Here is a 16,309-nt window from a genome sequence, read left to right as displayed (position 1 = left end):
GGCTCCATCCCCCGTTGGCATGCAGGAGGCAGCCAATTGATCAGTGATTTTCTCTCATCATTGATGTTTCTCTCTCTTTCTCTCTCCCTCTCTGAAATCAATACAAATATATTTTCTTTTTTAAAAAATATATTTTATTGATTTTTTACAGAGAGGAAGGGAGAGGGAGAGAGAGTTAGAAACATCAATGAGAAACATCGATCAGCTGCCTCCTGCACACCCCCTACTGGGGATGTGCCCGCAACCAAGGTACATGTCTTTGACCGGAATCAAACCTGGGACCCTTCAGTCCAGAGGCCGACGCTCTATCTACTGAGCCAAACCAGCTAGGACCAAATATATTTTCAAAAAGTAGGAAAAGAGTGACCAGGGAGACGATACAGGGCTAGGAGCAGAGAAAAGGCTTGTTGCCTTGGGAAAGGCAGGAGATGGCATGATGGGACCTCAGGTACATGTCCCAAGACAGCCGCCTCTGTGTAAGCCACTCTCCACCCTGGGCACAGGGTAGCGCGCCAGGACGGGGAGGTCAGAACGCGAGGAGGTGGGGGCAGGGGCCAGCTGGGGGAGCAGCAGGAGCTGCTGAGGGCAGGCCTGCGTGGACCACCTGTACCTCAGGAGTCTCAAGTTGTTTGCTCCTCTCCCCGCTCATCCCCCTGGGAAGGGTCATATCAGAGCCCTGTCCACCCATCCTGAATATCCATGGGGATGGCGGAGTGGGGGGGGAGGGCGGGGGGAGGGAGGGCACAGGCCCTAAGAAGGGGACACAGGAGTGATTGACAACACGACCCCAGCCCACCTTTCCTCCAGGCCCTGTGCCACCCCGCCTTTCTAGTCTGGAGGAGTGAGCAGGTGTATCCAGATGTGCCCCCAAAATTGTGCAAGCTCAGAGCTCACAGGCATTTCGACACCCAGCTGAGCGTGGGTCATGCAGAGGGCAGAGTGGAGCCAGCAAGGGGCAGGGAGGAGGGCGGTGCAGCCCAGCCCCCGGCAGAGGAGGCAGTTGGAAGAGCTGAACCAGGAGCACCTGGAAAGGGGACTAAAGGAAGCATCATCACCTTTGCTTCTCCCCCAGGGCAATGGTGAGGAAGTCTGCACCACTTCCTGCCCGGCTGGCGGCCTTGACACCTCGCAGAGGGCCTGCATTCAGCCGGGCTCAGACAGTGTCTACCCAATGTCTACCCAACGAATGCAACAATCTCCCCAGGCTAGGCAGGCAGGAAATTCCCACCAAGGGGAGCAGGAGCCGCTGCCTGTATATGTATATGTATATGTATATGTATATGTATATATGTATGTATGTATGTGTGTATATATATATGTGTGTGTGTGTATTTTTTTTTTTTATTGATTTCAGAGAGGAAGGAAGAGAGAGAGAGAGATAGAAACATCGATGATGAGAGAGAATCACTGATCAGCTGCCTCCTGCATGCCCCACACTGGGGATCAAGCCCACAACCTGGGCATGTGCCCTTGACTGGAATCGAACCCGGGACCCTTCAGTCCGCAGGCCAACGTTCTATCCACTGAGCCACACCAGCTGGGGCTTTTACTGGGGATGCCGCACGTGCCAGGTAGCGTGCCAGACTTCACATCCATAAACTCTGAGAAGGTTCCCGTTACTATTCCCATCTTGCCAATGTGAAAAGGGGCCTGGAGGAGGCAGGAGCTCACCCGGCTGTGGTGGCTCAGTGGTTGAGCATTGACCTATGAACCAGGAGGCCACGGTTCGATTCCCGGTCAGGGCACATGCCTGGGTTGTGGGCTCAATTCCCGATCGTGCAGGAGGCAGCCGATCAATGATTCTCTCTTGCTCTCTTCCTCTCTTCCTCTTAAAATCAATAAAAATATATTTTAAAAAAATAAAATAAGGGCTAGCTAGTCTTCAACGCCAGGCCAGCAGCACCCACACTTGTGGCTCTGTCCATGCGGCATCCCTGGAGGGAAACAAGTCACCACCCAGAAAAAGACTTCAAAAGCGGCCTGGCCTGGCCGGTGTGGCTCAGTGGTTGAGCATCGACCTATGAACCAGGAGGTCCTGATTTGATTCCCAGTCAGCGCATATGCCCAGGTTGCGGGCTCGATCCCCAGTGGGGGGGGGGGCATGGAGGAGGCAACCAATCAATGACTCTCAACATTGATGTTCCTCTCTCTCTCTCTCTCTCTCTCTCTCTCTCTCTCTTCCTTTCTACAATTAAAAAAAACCAAAAAACAAAAACAGCCTGTACTGCTGCGGGCTTCTCAGAGCAGACTGACCCTGGGTGCCCACTCCGGGGTCAGAGGACAAGTAGCTGATTCGTGCCCCATTCTCTGGGCTCAATGGGGTTTTGTTGACTGCAGGGTGCAGGCCTGCCGATTTAGTTCCAATCTGGTTTGGAAACACGGTGTCCAGAGCTTCCCAGGCAGGCACTTCAGGGCAGGGTGAAAATGAACAACTCCTTTTAGTTGCCCAAATAAGGGGACCCATTAAGACTTCCATGAGCCACAGGAGCCGGGTTTTGTTTCTGGCCTCGCAGCTCACACACCCCGGCCATCATTTCCACTCAGCATCTCTCCTGCTCCCGACACAGCGGCCCCCTGGGTCCTGCAACTCCACGCCACCCAGCTTCCAATCCAGCAGAACCCAAATTCCACACGCGTCTCTGAAGCGCCTCTCCCAGAGACAAGCCACTTCCTCTGAGGGCCCCGGCCTGCACTGCTGGGCCTGGAGCCCCCAGGCCCCCTCCCCGTCCTGGCCATGAGTGCAGCACCCCTCCTGGCGGCCCCAGGAGTCTGATGGACAGTAATGAGGGTCCCATAGGAAGGACGCTCCACTTTCAGGGGTTTATTTCAAACCACAGACACAGCCTACTGTCTCCAGGCATCCAGGCCCTGGGGGGGGGGCAGGAATGGGGGGGTTCCAGGAGGGGAGGGCAGATGGCAGGGAAGGGGGTATGGGCTCTAGCTCCATGCCTTTCTCCCTGTTCTGAGAGGAAGGTGCCCAGGGGCCCGGTGCCCAGTGTCCCATGGTCACCATGGTCCTGCCCAGGATGGGCAGGCTGCCAGGAACATCTAACGAGCCCCCAGGGATGAGGCAGGAAGCTGCCTCAAGCCCCGGTGGGAAGGTGAGCCTGGGCCGTCACCAGAGAATTCCCCTCTGGGGCACCCAGCCCTGTAGGACAAGCAGCACACAGACGGGAGGGGGGCGGGCAGCCAGGGCCAGGAGGAAGCCTGGTGGGGCGGGCACGCCGGGCTGTGGTGCAGCTCAGTAAAGCGTGGATATGTGCTCAGCTCACAGCTCACAAGGTCAGGTGTCAGGGAGCTGCTGAACTCTGCCAGGCTTTGCGGGACCAGAACAAGAAGTCCCCTCTGGGCTGACTCAGCCTCAAGAACACAGGGGAGGGTCTAGTTCCTCCAGGAGTCACAGCTTAGAGGGCAGAGTATGGACTGCATTTCAACCCCTCAGCGGTGCCCCCCAAATGTGTCATCTCAGGGGTCCTCACAGATGAACTCGAGTGTCTCAGTCCTCCCGGGGTTAGGATTTTAACATGATTTGTGTGTGTGTGTGTGTGTGTGTGTGTGTGTGTGTGTGTGTGGTTAATCCTCACCCAAGGATATTTTTCCACTGATTTTTAGAGAGAGTGGAAGGGAGAGAGAGAGAGAGAGACAGAGAGAGAAATATTGATGTGAAAGACACATATCAACTGGTTGCCTCCCACAAGCACCCTGACCAGGGCCAGGGATTGAGCCTGCAACTGAGGTCCGTGCCCTTAGTTGGAATGCCTCCGACTAGAATGGAACTCAGGACCCTTCAGTCCTCCGGCCGAAGCTCTGTCCAGGAGCTAAACCAGCTAGAACTAACACGAATTTGAGAACGACACAGACATGCTGACCACAGCACCAAGTGCCCTGTGCAGGGGGTGCTGGAGTGTGGCAGCCGTACTGCGGCCTGGCAATGGTCACGGGTCTGAGGAAGTGGCCAGGTCTCGGAGCTGTGTGGGGAATCACCCCGAAGTATCCCAGCTGCTCTCAGAAAGCAGGTGCTCTCGGTTCCTCCTCACGGCTCCCCAACTTAGTGACCCCATGAGTGGTCCCCATGGAGTTCCAGAGCTGGTCACAAGACCTGGTACATCTGACATGCCCCTTGGGCCATCCACACATGGAATCCCTTGAGCATCAGTCCCCACCTCCTCTCACCTGCTCCCAAAGCTGAGAGGGTCTGACGGCAAAAGGGAGCTGTGGCCACAACAGAGAAACAGCCAGGCGGCAGCAGGCCCGGGTCCGGATACACGTGTACCCTCACTTAAGCCGGAGCACCCAAGGGGCTGCGGTCAAACCACAGGCCAGCACCGCCCCACCCCAGGCAGAATCGCCCCAGATCTGCAGGACATGCCAGGCTGGAGTCTGTGCCCAACACAACAGCAATGACAGCGAGCACTCCCTGAGCAGTTTCTTGTGCCAAGCCCTGTCCTAAGGACTTTGCAGATATAAACGGGATTGAGTCCTCACAACTGAGGCAGGTGCTGGTGTTCTCCCTATTTCACAGATGGGGAAATCAAGGCTCACAGAGGTTAGGCGGCTCGTTCGAGGTCACGTGGTTCCTAAGCGGCAGAGGCTGGTTTGTAGCCAGGCCACCTTCTCAGCAGTCCTGGGCCACGTTTCAGCTAGGGTTACTCGGGGCCACGAGGCTGATTTGAGTGCTGATTCTGCTACTCTTTCCTTTTGCAAACGGAATGCTCTTAGGGGTGGGGATGCTATAAGAAAAGGACTCTGTGACCTGGAATGTACAGGTCCTTTATTCTAATTCATACAGTGTGACAACCAGCGAGTGAAAGGGTTGGAGAAACAACACCTATAGACATTATGCCCACGCAGTACACCTGGTTTCACCAACTCTCCAAGACAGACTTGCAAGGTAGCTGTGAGCGGGAGTATTTTGCAGGCGAGCAACCTGGGGCTCAGGGAGGAGGGACTGACTTGCCTAGTAGTAGAAATGGGCTTAGAATCCAAGTCCCTCTGATTTCAAAGAGAAATCGGAGAAGCAACCAGGTGAGGGGGGCGGGGGTAAGGAGAGGGGAGAGCAGAGGGCTGGAAAGGGAGGGGGCCACAGAAGCAGCTGTGAGCTCCAGGGGAGGGACCTGGTCCAGGAGGATGGTCCTCCTGGCTCCAGGGCCTGGAGTCTGGGCGCACCCAGACTGCCCCCCTCCCTCGTACGGCCCCTCCCAGGTCCTGGGGGATCCCACCGTGTCCATTAGGGTGAAGGATGGGGCGCCGGCCCTTCCTTCTGTGACTTGCTGGAATACCAAACCCCAGTGTTTACGGGCCGCAAGCACAGCCCCCTCCCTCCACCCCGCGCTGCCCTCGGGGGCGGCACCGCGGCTGGCTCTGGTCAGCATCAAAGACAAGCAGATGCGCAGGCGGACCGGCGGGTAGCCAGCGCCTGGGATGGGGGGGTGGTGGGGGTGTCACCGCCGAAAGTGCACCCTAAAGAGGCAGCAGGGGGCGAGGACCCCGCCCGCATTAAAAGAATGGAAGAAAGGAGCCCGCGGCCCCAACCGCTCCTCTCTCCCTCCCTCCCCCCGCGCAGCGCTTTCAAAGGAGGAGGGGTCCCAGTGAACCCCACGTCTCCAACGGGCCCCCTGCCTCCTTTGTCACAGCAACGTCCGCACGAGGCACTCGGGGCCGCCTCCCCTCCCCGGGCACGCGCCCCGCAGGGTCGCCCGCACTCACCCAGCGGCAGGCTGATCCGGGGGACGAGCGCCCAAGTCGCAGGCGGCGGCGGCAGCAGCAGCAGCAGGAGCAGCAGCAGCAGCGGCGGCGGCCGGGTCCCCGGGGCCATCACGGCGCGCGCGGCTCCGACAGCGACGGCGTCCTCCCGGCTCCGGCTCAGGTGGTTCCACTGGACTCGCGGGCGGCAGCCCCGCCCCCGGACCTGGGGGGGTTGGGGTACGGGTCACGTGGCCGCCGAGAGCGCGCCCCTCCGACCCCCACAGCGCGGTCCCGCTGGCCTGGCTCCGAGAAAGCTCTCCCGGGATCGCGGGGCGGAGGGCGGCGCCGGAGGAGGAAGTGGACGGCGTCCTGCCTCTCCCAGCTCCGCTCCCCGCCCTCCCGCCCCTTCCCCCTTCCTCCTTCCTGGGCGCTGCAGCCGACCTCGGGGGCGCCAGCTGGGTGCGCGCCTGGAGAGGCCAAGTCCGGGGATCCCCGGACGCCGAGGCGGCTGGAGCGCGGGGCGCCGAGGGAAGCGGGGCCACAGATCCCCGCCCCCACCTCCAGACCCTCCCACCGCCGCCCCGGCCCCTTCCGGCTGCTCCGCGACCCTCGGCGAGCGGGAGGTTTGGGAAAACCTGTGGGTCTCTCCACTGTGCGCCTCCTGAGGGTCTGGCCTGGGTCTTGCCCCTTTAGTCCTCCTCCCCCGCTAATGCTCCTGGCACCCACTTGTCCGTGACCGAATAAACGCGGCCGAGCTGGTGCTGACGCCGGGGCTAGTTGCTTCTTAAATAAATTTCTAATTTCTGCTCGGGTCAGTCCACCTTACGTCCTGGCTGCGCTCACTGCAGGCCCACCACTCAGTGCCCTGCGGGGGCGTCCGCGCTTAGAATTCTGTCCACACGCAGCCAGATCTCGGGTGGGAGGAGCGGTGCAAGATTAATTTACGTGGAATAATAGGATTTAATACACAGCCAAGGAGGTGAGACCTTCTCCACAAGCCTGCACGTAGCCAGGCAGGAGACAGTACTCCCTGAGGCAGGAGGGATCCGGGAGGCACCCACTTAGAAGAGGCACAGTCCACCACCCCACCCCACCCCCATTCCTGGTTCCTAACATCCCCCAGGATGGAACAACCTGCACCCCTAAGTAAGTCCCAAAACCAATGTAGTGGCTCCCTCTCAACATTAAAAAAAGAAATAGACACAACAGTATCAAACTGCAAAGATCGTAAAAAGGAAAAGTAATGCCCTGGTCGGTTTGGCTCAGTGGATAGAGCATTGACTTGCGGACCAAAGGGTCGCGGTTCGATTCCAGTCAAGGGAACATACCGGGCTCTCCCAGGAAGCAACCAATCGATGTGTTTCTCTCACATGGATGTTTCTCTCTGTCTTTCCCTCTCTCATCCACTCTCCCTAAAAATCAATGGGAAAATATCCTCGGGTGAGGATTAACAAAAAATAAAGGAGAAGTAACGTTTGGGAAACGGTTCAACGTTTCCTACGAGCGCACAGGACCACAGTCAGATGTAATTCTTCCTGTAGTTCCACTTGAAAGCAGTTCCCAAACCCCCGCTCGTCATTTCCATGGCAGTGCGAACAGCCGCCCCAGGAATGAGCTGCCATCCTGGGAAAGTTCCTCTTCATCCCTGGCCAAACCGAGCTTCCTCAGAGCCAACACCTTTTGCTCTCACCCCACCCCCAGGGCCTGCCGCATCCTGGGCCACAGGGTGGCTGTCAGGGTGGGCACAGCACTCACATGGTCCCCACTGTCCTCTCTTGCAGCCAAGCTTCCCCGTGTTCCATGATTTCTGCATCTCCACCATCCCGACACCCATCTATGGGCAAGGGCCAGGCGACAGGGGCTCCCAAGAAAAGACAACAAAAAAAGAAAAAGAAAAAAAACACACCACACACAAAAATAAAAAAGAAAGGGTCTCGCCCAGCCGGCATGGCTCAGTGGTTGAGCGTCGACCTATGAACCAAGAGGTCACGGTTCGATTTCAGGTCTGGGCACATAACTGGGTTTCAGGCTCGATCCCCAGTGTGGGGCGTGCAGGAGGCAGCTGATCAATGATTCTCATCATTGATGCTTCGATCCCTCTCTCCCTCTCTTCCTCACTGAAATCAATAAAAATATATTTAAAAGAAAAAAAAAGAATAAGAAAATAAGGAGATCTCAGCATTGGACACAGAATTGCACCTGGGATGTGGGCAGCACCAAGCACCCCACTTCTAGCCCGGCCAGGCCTTGGACACCACCTCTCTCAGTGCCATCCATCCACCTGCAGCCAGTGATGCCCAAGCCTCCGGCTCCACCCCAGGACTACTCACGGGCTCTGTGCTAGGACCTTTGCCCTGGCTACTCTCTCTGCCTGGAGCCTTCTCTCCCAATAGCCACCAGGATGGGTCCCTTCCTCCAAGTCTTTGCTCAAAGATCATTTTTTTTTTTTTTTTTAATGCTAGGGCATCTTTTTTTAAAATTTGTTTTTTTTATTATTGATAAAGAGGGAGAGAAATATAGAAACATCAATGATGAGAGAGAATCATTGATGGGCTGCCTCCTGCACGCCCCCTACTGAGCAACCTAAGCATGTGCCCTGACTGGGAATTGAACAGTGACCTCCTGGTTCATAGGTTGATACTCAACCACTGAGCCACACCGGCCGGGCAAAGATCACCTTCTTGAAGAATCCACACTTCCCCCAATATTCCCCTTACCCTGAGGTTGTTTTTTCTTCCTTTTTTGCAAGGCACTCATCACCTAATAACATTCTACTGTATATGATTTGCTTATTTGTTGTGGTTTTTCTTTATTGTCTGAACGCCCCACCTGCCCCTCCATCCACAAAATATTGACTGAGAAGGACAGGGATTTTTGCTTATCTGCTTGTTACTTATCCCAAGCCTCCAAAACAGTGCCTGGCATGTAATAGGCCCTCAAGGAGTATTGGCTGAATGAATGAATGAATGAATGAATGAATAGATGGATGCAACTTAAGGATCATGGAATGCTGCTGGCACCCGTCAACCAACAAAGGTATATCACCTTTGGTCCAATAGAGTTCCTCCCAAACATGAAATTATGCAATGTCTTTCTTCAACCAAAGCACAGCACTTCCTACTGACCTCCTTTAAATCTATTGGTCCTGGTCCAGATTTCACCCCATGGAGGGCATTCTGAGTATCTACTCTATTATGATACATTTTGCTTCCCCTCCCAGTTTTCAGTCATCTTTAAACTTGATAAGCATTCTTATGCCTTTACTCAAGTCTCTGATAAGAATACTGGGCGAGCCCTAGCCAGTTTAGCTCAGTGGATAGAGCGTCGACCTGCGGACTGAAGGTTCCTGGGTTTGATTCCCATCAAGGGCACATACCTGGGTTACAGGCTCCTCCCTGGACCGGGTCCTGGTCGGGGCTCGTGCAGGAGGCAACCAATCCATGTGTTTCTGTCACATCGATATTTCTCTCTGTCTTTTCCTCTCTCTTCCACTCTCTCTAAAAATCAATGGCAAAATATCATCAGGTGATGATAAAAAAAAAAAAAAAAAAAAAAAAAAAAGAATATTGGGTCAGCACACCTAGCACCCAGTTCTTGGTTTCTAAATATCTCTTTCCAATAATAGGTGCCAGGACTGTGGGGAAATGAAAGAGAAAGTAAAAGGTAAGCCAGGGAGCCCTAACTGGTTTGGCTCAGTGGATAGAGCGTCGGCCTGTGGACTGAAAGGTCCCAGGTTCGATTCTGGTCAAGGGCATGTACCTTGGTTGCGGGCACATCCCCAATAGGAGGTGTGCAGGAGGCAGCTGATTGGTGTTTCTCTCTCATCAATGTTTCTAACTCTCTATCCTTCTCCCTTCCTCTCTGTAAAAAATCAATAAAATATATTTAAAAAAAAAAAAAAAAAGGTAAGCCAGGGATATTTTGTTGGGCCAGAAAGCAAGGAAGTGGTTAAAGACTAATGGGATCATGTCAAAAGGATATATGGGGCCAGCTTGATGACCCAACTTGGGACAAGTTGCGCATCAAAACCAATAAGGAAATAATGGATTCTAATGCATGAAATGAAAAACAATCCACCCGTCCACAGTGACATTCAGAGAAACACAGAGGGAGAGAAGGGGCAGAAAGGAAGCTTTCTTGTACAGAAATATGCCGGCCGGAAAATGTAGAAGAAATGATAGAATTGGAAAATCTAGATTCAAGCAAGGATCATCACTGGATGCTCAGCCACTGGGTGGAAGGTTGTTAGGAAACTGTGTAATAACAAGGTCTCAAATCCTGTCCCTCAGGTGACTCCGTAATTTCCAAAGAGAAACGGTACCTCTAAGGGAGGGCTTTAGCTTTCACGATCTTAACCAAGCAGTTTAAGTCAGCATCACCAGACCCTTGCCGGGTAGCTCAGATGGTTAGAGCATCGTCAGATATGCCAAGGTTTCAGATTCCAGCCCAGCGAGGGCACATATAAGACTCAACCAATGAATGCGTGAGTGAGTGGAACAACCAGTCGATGTTCCTCTCTCTCTCTCTTGCCCTAAAAATCAATGAAAAAAGAAAGTAGCATCACCAGGATGGGACTTCCTGACATCATTTACGTCCTGATGGGCTACAAGAAGAAATACACAACACAGTCAATCCTCGCAGCGTGCTCGGCAAAAGCATTTAACCCAGATCTATTCATGAGGGCGCAGTCGGATGCACCCAGCATTCTACAGACAAGTGGCCTGCACCCTCCAAAAAGGTCCATGTGATGAAAGTAAAAAATAATAATAATAATAATAAAAATAAAATAAATAAAGGCAAGGGGAGCTGTTTTAGGTTAAGAAACTCAAAAGAGCTGATAATCAAATGCAACCTGTGAGCCTTCATTGAATCCCAGGGGGAAAGTTATAGGGCAATTGGGGAAATTTTGGGGTGCACTACACATGGGAGGACACTGTGGCCTTACTGCGCGTGTCTGTGGTACGGTCATGGGATGATGGTTGCAGGAGAATGTCCCTGCCCGCCGAAGATGCCTGCTGAGGTTTATTTCTCAGAGGTGAAGTGTCACAATGTTTGCCACTTCCAAAATGATTCAGCAAAAACGTGTGTGTTTGTGTGTGTGTGTGTGTGTGTGTGTGTGTATTGATAAGAGTATGAGCTGGTCTGTGGCCAAGGTTTAACAACTGCTTAATATAGAAAAGCTCTAGGTAGTCTATAAATGACCCACAGCTCCACGCCCCCAGCATGGCAGCCGCGGCTCCTGTGAGCTCCGCGGTCTTCCCTTCCTGTGCCAGCTGGTCCTCCCCAAGCCGGAAACAACAATTGGGTGACGCAGGGCCTCAAACAGAGCCCACTGCCACAGGAGACTCCCATCAGGCTTAAATCTGACCATCATCCTTTGCAGGTGGAGCAGCTAGCAAGGTGGCCTCCCCACTGCATGATCTGGCCCGTTTCTCCATATGATCCGGCCCGTTTCTCCATATGATCCCTAGAATGTTTTTTTTTTAATATATTTTTATTGATTTTTTACAGAGAGGAAGAGAGAGGGAGAGATAGAAACATCGATGAGAGAGAAACATCGATCAGCTGCCTTCTGCACACTCCCCACTGGGGTGTGCCCGCAACCAAGGTACATGCCCTTGACCGGAATCGAACCTGGGACCCTTGAGTCCGCAGGCCGACACTCTGTCCACTGAGCCAAACCAGTTAGGGCTGATCCCTAGAATCTTATGCAAGAAATTGCAAGAGATCCTGTTGAAATCAGGGAACTGGCTGCAGCATTTCCTTCTTCTACCTTCTTTTTAAAAATATATATATATTTTTATTTATTTCAGAGAGGAAGGGAGAGAGATAAAAACATCAATGATGAGAGAGAATCACTGATTGGCTGCCTCCTGCACCCCCTCCCCCCCACTGGGGATGGAGCCCACAACCCAGGCATGTGCCCTTGACCCTTCAATCCGCAGGCCAGCGCTCTATCCACTGAGCCAAACCGGCTAGGGCTGGCTGCAGCATTTCCTTCTTCTACCTTCTGCTACGGCTGTCACCTAGGCACTGGCTAGAGCCTGAATCCCAGCAGCAGGTGCCTCCTTAAAGGGCAGCAAGGTTAGTCGGCCTTAGTGTCTTGGCAAAGATGGGTTGTGTGACTGCCATGCTTATCCCTAAGGAGGAGAGGCAGGGGCTGATGTGGCCTCGCTGGTGGCTAATTATATCCCACTCATGGCTCCTCAGATGCTCTAGGAGTCTAGTATGGCCTTTAAAATTTTTTAAATATATATATTTTTATTGACTTCAGAGAGGAATAAAGAGAGAGAGAGAGGGAGAGAAGGAGAGAGAGAAACATCAATGATGAGAGAGAACCATTGACCAGCTGCCTCCTGCATGCCCCACATTGGTGATCAAGCCAGCAACCCAGGCATGTGCCCTGACCGGGAATCGAACTGTGACCCCCTAGTTCATAGGCTGACACTCACCCACTCACCCACACCGGCGGGGTCCAAGTATGTCTTATGCCAAGTGGGTGGCAAACCCCTTGAGGACAGTGACGGGTCTTCCGCCTTCGAAAGCCCCACTGCCAAGCACAACACTTCGACAAAATGAGGGGCCCAGCGGAGGGCCTGGAGCGGAGCCCCCACTGCGCGCCCCCAGCCTCTGTGAGCTCCGCTGTCTCCCCTTCCTGTGCCAACGGGTCCTCCCCCAAGCTGGGAAAAAACAGGAGGATGGCTGACAGAAAAAACCCTCATTGGAACTGACTTCCTGTGGCCAGCGTGGTTCCCAAGCCAACACCGCGTCTCCTGTTCCCCTTTGCCCCTCTTGGACATGGGCAAGTCTTTCTCAGCCAGAACGTCCGTGATGTGTATAAAGAGCTCAAGGGACAGCTTGGAGAGAGAGGACAGGAAGAGATGAAGAGGAAAGCAGTGTTGCCTCTGTGCCCCCCGACGGCAAGATGTTGTCATCAAGCCTGGGGCTCCTGCTCCATCCACACTCACGCAGCCTCGCCTTCCTCCCCATCCTCACCCTCTCCCGTCTCTCCCAGGTACACAGACACGTGTAAGGACTAAAATGTGAGAATGAGCCCTCGCCGGTTTGGCTCAGTGGACAGAACATAGGCCTGTGAACTGAAGGGTCCTGGGTATGATTCTGGGCAAGGGCACATGCCCGGGCTGCAGGCTTGATCCCCAGTGGGGGGCATGCAGGAGGCAGCTGATCAATGATTCTCTCTCATCATTGATGTTTCTTTTTTTTTTCTTTTTTTAATATATTTTATTGATTTTTTTTACGGAGAGGAAGGGAGTGGGATAGTTAGAAACATCAATGAGAGAGAAACATCGATCAGCTGCCTCTTGCACACCTCCTACTGGGGATGTGCCTGCAACCAAGGTACATGCCCTTGACCGGAATCGAACCTGGGACCTTTCGGTCTGCAGGCTGACGCTCTATCCCAGGGGTGGGCAAACTTTTTGACTCGAGGGCCACAATGGGTTCTTAAACTGGATCGGAGGGCCGGAACAAAAGCATGGATGGAGTGTTTGTGTGAACTAATATAAATTCAAAGTAAAGGAGCAGAGGGGAGAGCAAGAGAACCCTCCGCTCTTTCGGCTCCGCGGGCCGGATAGAACAGCCGAACGGGCCGGATCCGGCCCGCAGGCCGTAGTTTGCCCACGGCTGCTCTATCCACTGAGCCAAACCGGTTAGGGCTCATCATTGATGTTTCTCTCTCCCTCTCCCTTCCTCTTGGAAATCAATAAACATACATTAAAAGCCCTAGCCAGTTTGGCTCTGTGGATAGAGCGTTGGCTTGAGAACCAAAGGGTCCTGGGTTCAAGTCTGGTCAACGGCATGTGCCTCGGTTGCAGACTCCTCCTGGGATTGGGCCCTGGTTGGGGCTTATGCAGGAGGCAACCAATCGATGTGTTTCTCTCACATTGATGTTTCTCTGTCTTTCCATCTCTCTTATACTATCCCTAAAAATCAATGGAAAAATATCTTCAGATGAGAAGGAAGGGAGGAAGGGAGGAAGGAAGGAAGGAAGGGAGGGAGGGAGGGAGGGAGGGAGGAAGGAAGGAAGGAAGGAAGGAAGGAAGGAAGGAAAGAAGCAGTGTAGTCTCTGTGCCCCAGACAGTAAAAGTCGTCATCAAGCTTGGGCCTCCTGCTCCATCCACACTCATTCAGCCTCGCCTTCCTCCCCATCCTCCTCCTCCTCCCTCCTCCTCTCAGGCACAGAGACACACATGTAAGGACTAAAATGCGAGCACAAGAGGTCAAAGGTGCATAGGAATACATACAAAGAGGCCAAACCAAGCTTGCCTATGGTGGGAGATGCGAGACCAGGGGCTGATGCCTCACTGGCAGACAAGAAAACTTGAGGGACAATGAGAATATTCTATCTCTTGGTCTGGGTACTGTTTTCCCAAGTGTGTACCAATGTTAAAATGCTTTGAGCTGTATGCTTCCGATGTGTGCATTTTCCTGTATGTGAATGTATGCCTCATACCTGTTATCATGGAAAAAATTTAAAAGGCAAAAAGGTAAACAAACAAACAAATACCTCACCTGTAGTATCAGGTGGAAGAAAATAAAAAATGAGAAGAGCCACAGAAGAGGGAGAGAGGAAGAGGCATAAGAAAGGCTACAAGAGCCCTGACTGATTTGGCTCAATGGATAGAGCGTCGGCCTGCGGATTGAGGGGTCCCAGGTTCGATTCCGGTCAAGGGCATGTACCTTGGTTGTGGGCACATTCCCAGTAGGGGGTGTGCAAGAGGCAGCTGATCAATGTTTCTCTCTCATCGATGTTTCTAGCTCTCTATCCCTCTCCCTTCCTCTCTGTAAAAAATTAATAAAATATATTTTAAAAATGAAAAAAAGTTGGTTTTTTGTTTTGTTTTGTTTTTAAAAAGAAAGGCTACCAAGAGAAAGAGAAAATGAAAGGGAATCAAGGGAAAATGAAAGGGTTAAAAATATAAGGCACCCAGCAGGCCGTCATGGTTCAGTGGTTGAGCATCGAACCAGGAGTTCACGGTTCAAATCCTGGTCGGGGCACATGCCCGGGGTTGTGGGCTTGATCCCTAGTGGGGGGCGTGTGGGAGGCAGCCCATCAATGATTCTCTCTCATCACTGATGTTTCTATCTCTCTCCCTCTCTCCCCTCCTCTCTGAAATCTGATGAACACCTGCCCACTGCCTCGCTAACCTGCTCCGCACACAGGAAAGGGCAGTGAACACAGGCACTGGGCAAGGGCAATCAGTACTCACTAACCGGCTACAGGGACAGCCTCTGCCCAGGTGGAGGCCAGCCACGTGCTTGGGCACGGATGGCCCCTGCCAGGTGGTCGCCGGCCAGACCTGCTGCCCTCATTCCCACCCAGGGAAGCTGGCTCCGCAGCTCCCACAGCTCTGCCCTGAAAGTCACTGCCTTGTTTGCTGGCCATGGGGGAGGGGCCTCCTGCCCAGCCCAGTGGAGCTTGAACCCAAAGGTCTCCCCCCCCGCCCCCCCCCCCCCCCCCCCCCCGCTCTTCTGAGGCAGCGTCCCGGGTTCTGGTTGGCAGACTCACCCTGGCTTGGGCCCAGCCCCCTCGGGCCTTGGCGCCCTGCCTGCCAGGGTCCCCTAGAAGCCTGAGCCCTTGTCTTAAGTCAACCTGCAGCTGCAGGTCCCCGCCCTGCCCTGGCTGGTGTCTCCTCCCCAGGGGCTGGGCAGGAGCTCAGCTGAAGCATCGGTACATGTTGATAAGGAAGCTGGCACTCCCTGTGTGTGCTTTCAAATCAGCCAATGGCTTCCAGATCCTGGTGGCTGGCAGCCTCCCTGGGGCAGTGCCCTCCGCAGCAGAGGGCATTCCCAGGCCAGCACCACCATGGCCTCACGCCTCACTGGCAGCTGCTCACAAGGTCTGGCAATACGCGTACCTGGCCTCATCTCTGTTCCCCAAATTGTATGAAACTGTATGACTCCCCTGCACGGGTCCCCGTGTTTCCTGCTCTGGGAAGTGATAGAATCCAGGGCTCAGGCACCTTGGTTCTTCCATCAGAGGGAGAAGCTCAAGCCCTAGCCGGTTTGGCTCAGTGGATAGAGCGTCAGCCTGCAGACTGAAGGATCCCGGGTTCGACTCTGGTCAAGGGCACATGCCCAGGTTGCAGGCTCAATCCCCAGTGGGGGGGCATGCAGGAGGCAGCTGATCAATGATCCTCTCTCATCGTGGATGTTTCTCTCTCTCTCTCCCTTTCCCTTCCTCTCTGAAATCAATAAAAATATATATTTTTTTTTTAAAAAAAGGAGAAGCTCAGCACCATCGGTACTTCATGGACTGGGAGCAAAAGCCACACACTGTCTGACCGCAGCTTCCTCTTCTGGAGGTGGGAACGCCACAGGCCGTCAGGAGAGCCGCTATGAGTGCACGGAAAGGGATTGGCATGTGGCAGATGCCCGCGGACAGAGCCATCCATTAGGTTACCAGTTCCCTCCGCCCCCCTCACTTCGGTGCCCAGCCCTAAGGACCCCTTCTGGGTCCAGCTGCCTCTTGCCACCCTCGTGCTGAGGCTGCAACTCTCGCTGGGAGATGAACCAGCCGCCCAGCTCAGTCCCAGTCCCGGGTGTGCCTGCTGTGGGCCTGTTGGTGCCTGAGCCGGCCACTCCCTGGGAGGGGATCCCCCGC

The 16,309-nt window shown here is 54.0% G+C and overlaps 1 protein-coding gene across 1 annotated transcript in view; it reads right to left on the bottom strand.

Annotated features, from left to right (window-relative positions):
* Positions 1 to 16,309, bottom strand: part of SEMA4B (semaphorin 4B) — a gene marked incomplete at its 5' end in the record, with an annotated part of 46,156 nt that overhangs the window by 24,930 nt on the left and 4,917 nt on the right. Inside the window, 1 exon segment of the mRNA XM_080651414.1 lies at positions 5,707 to 5,908. Within this exon segment, the coding sequence (XP_080507540.1) occupies positions 5,707 to 5,908 (202 nt within the window).

Source organism: Plecotus auritus (genome assembly GCF_963455305.1).
Source record: "Plecotus auritus genome assembly, chromosome: 15".
In the NCBI taxonomy this organism is placed as follows: Eukaryota; Metazoa; Chordata; class Mammalia; order Chiroptera; family Vespertilionidae; genus Plecotus; species Plecotus auritus.
This window is presented reverse-complemented; position numbering and strand designations above follow the sequence as displayed.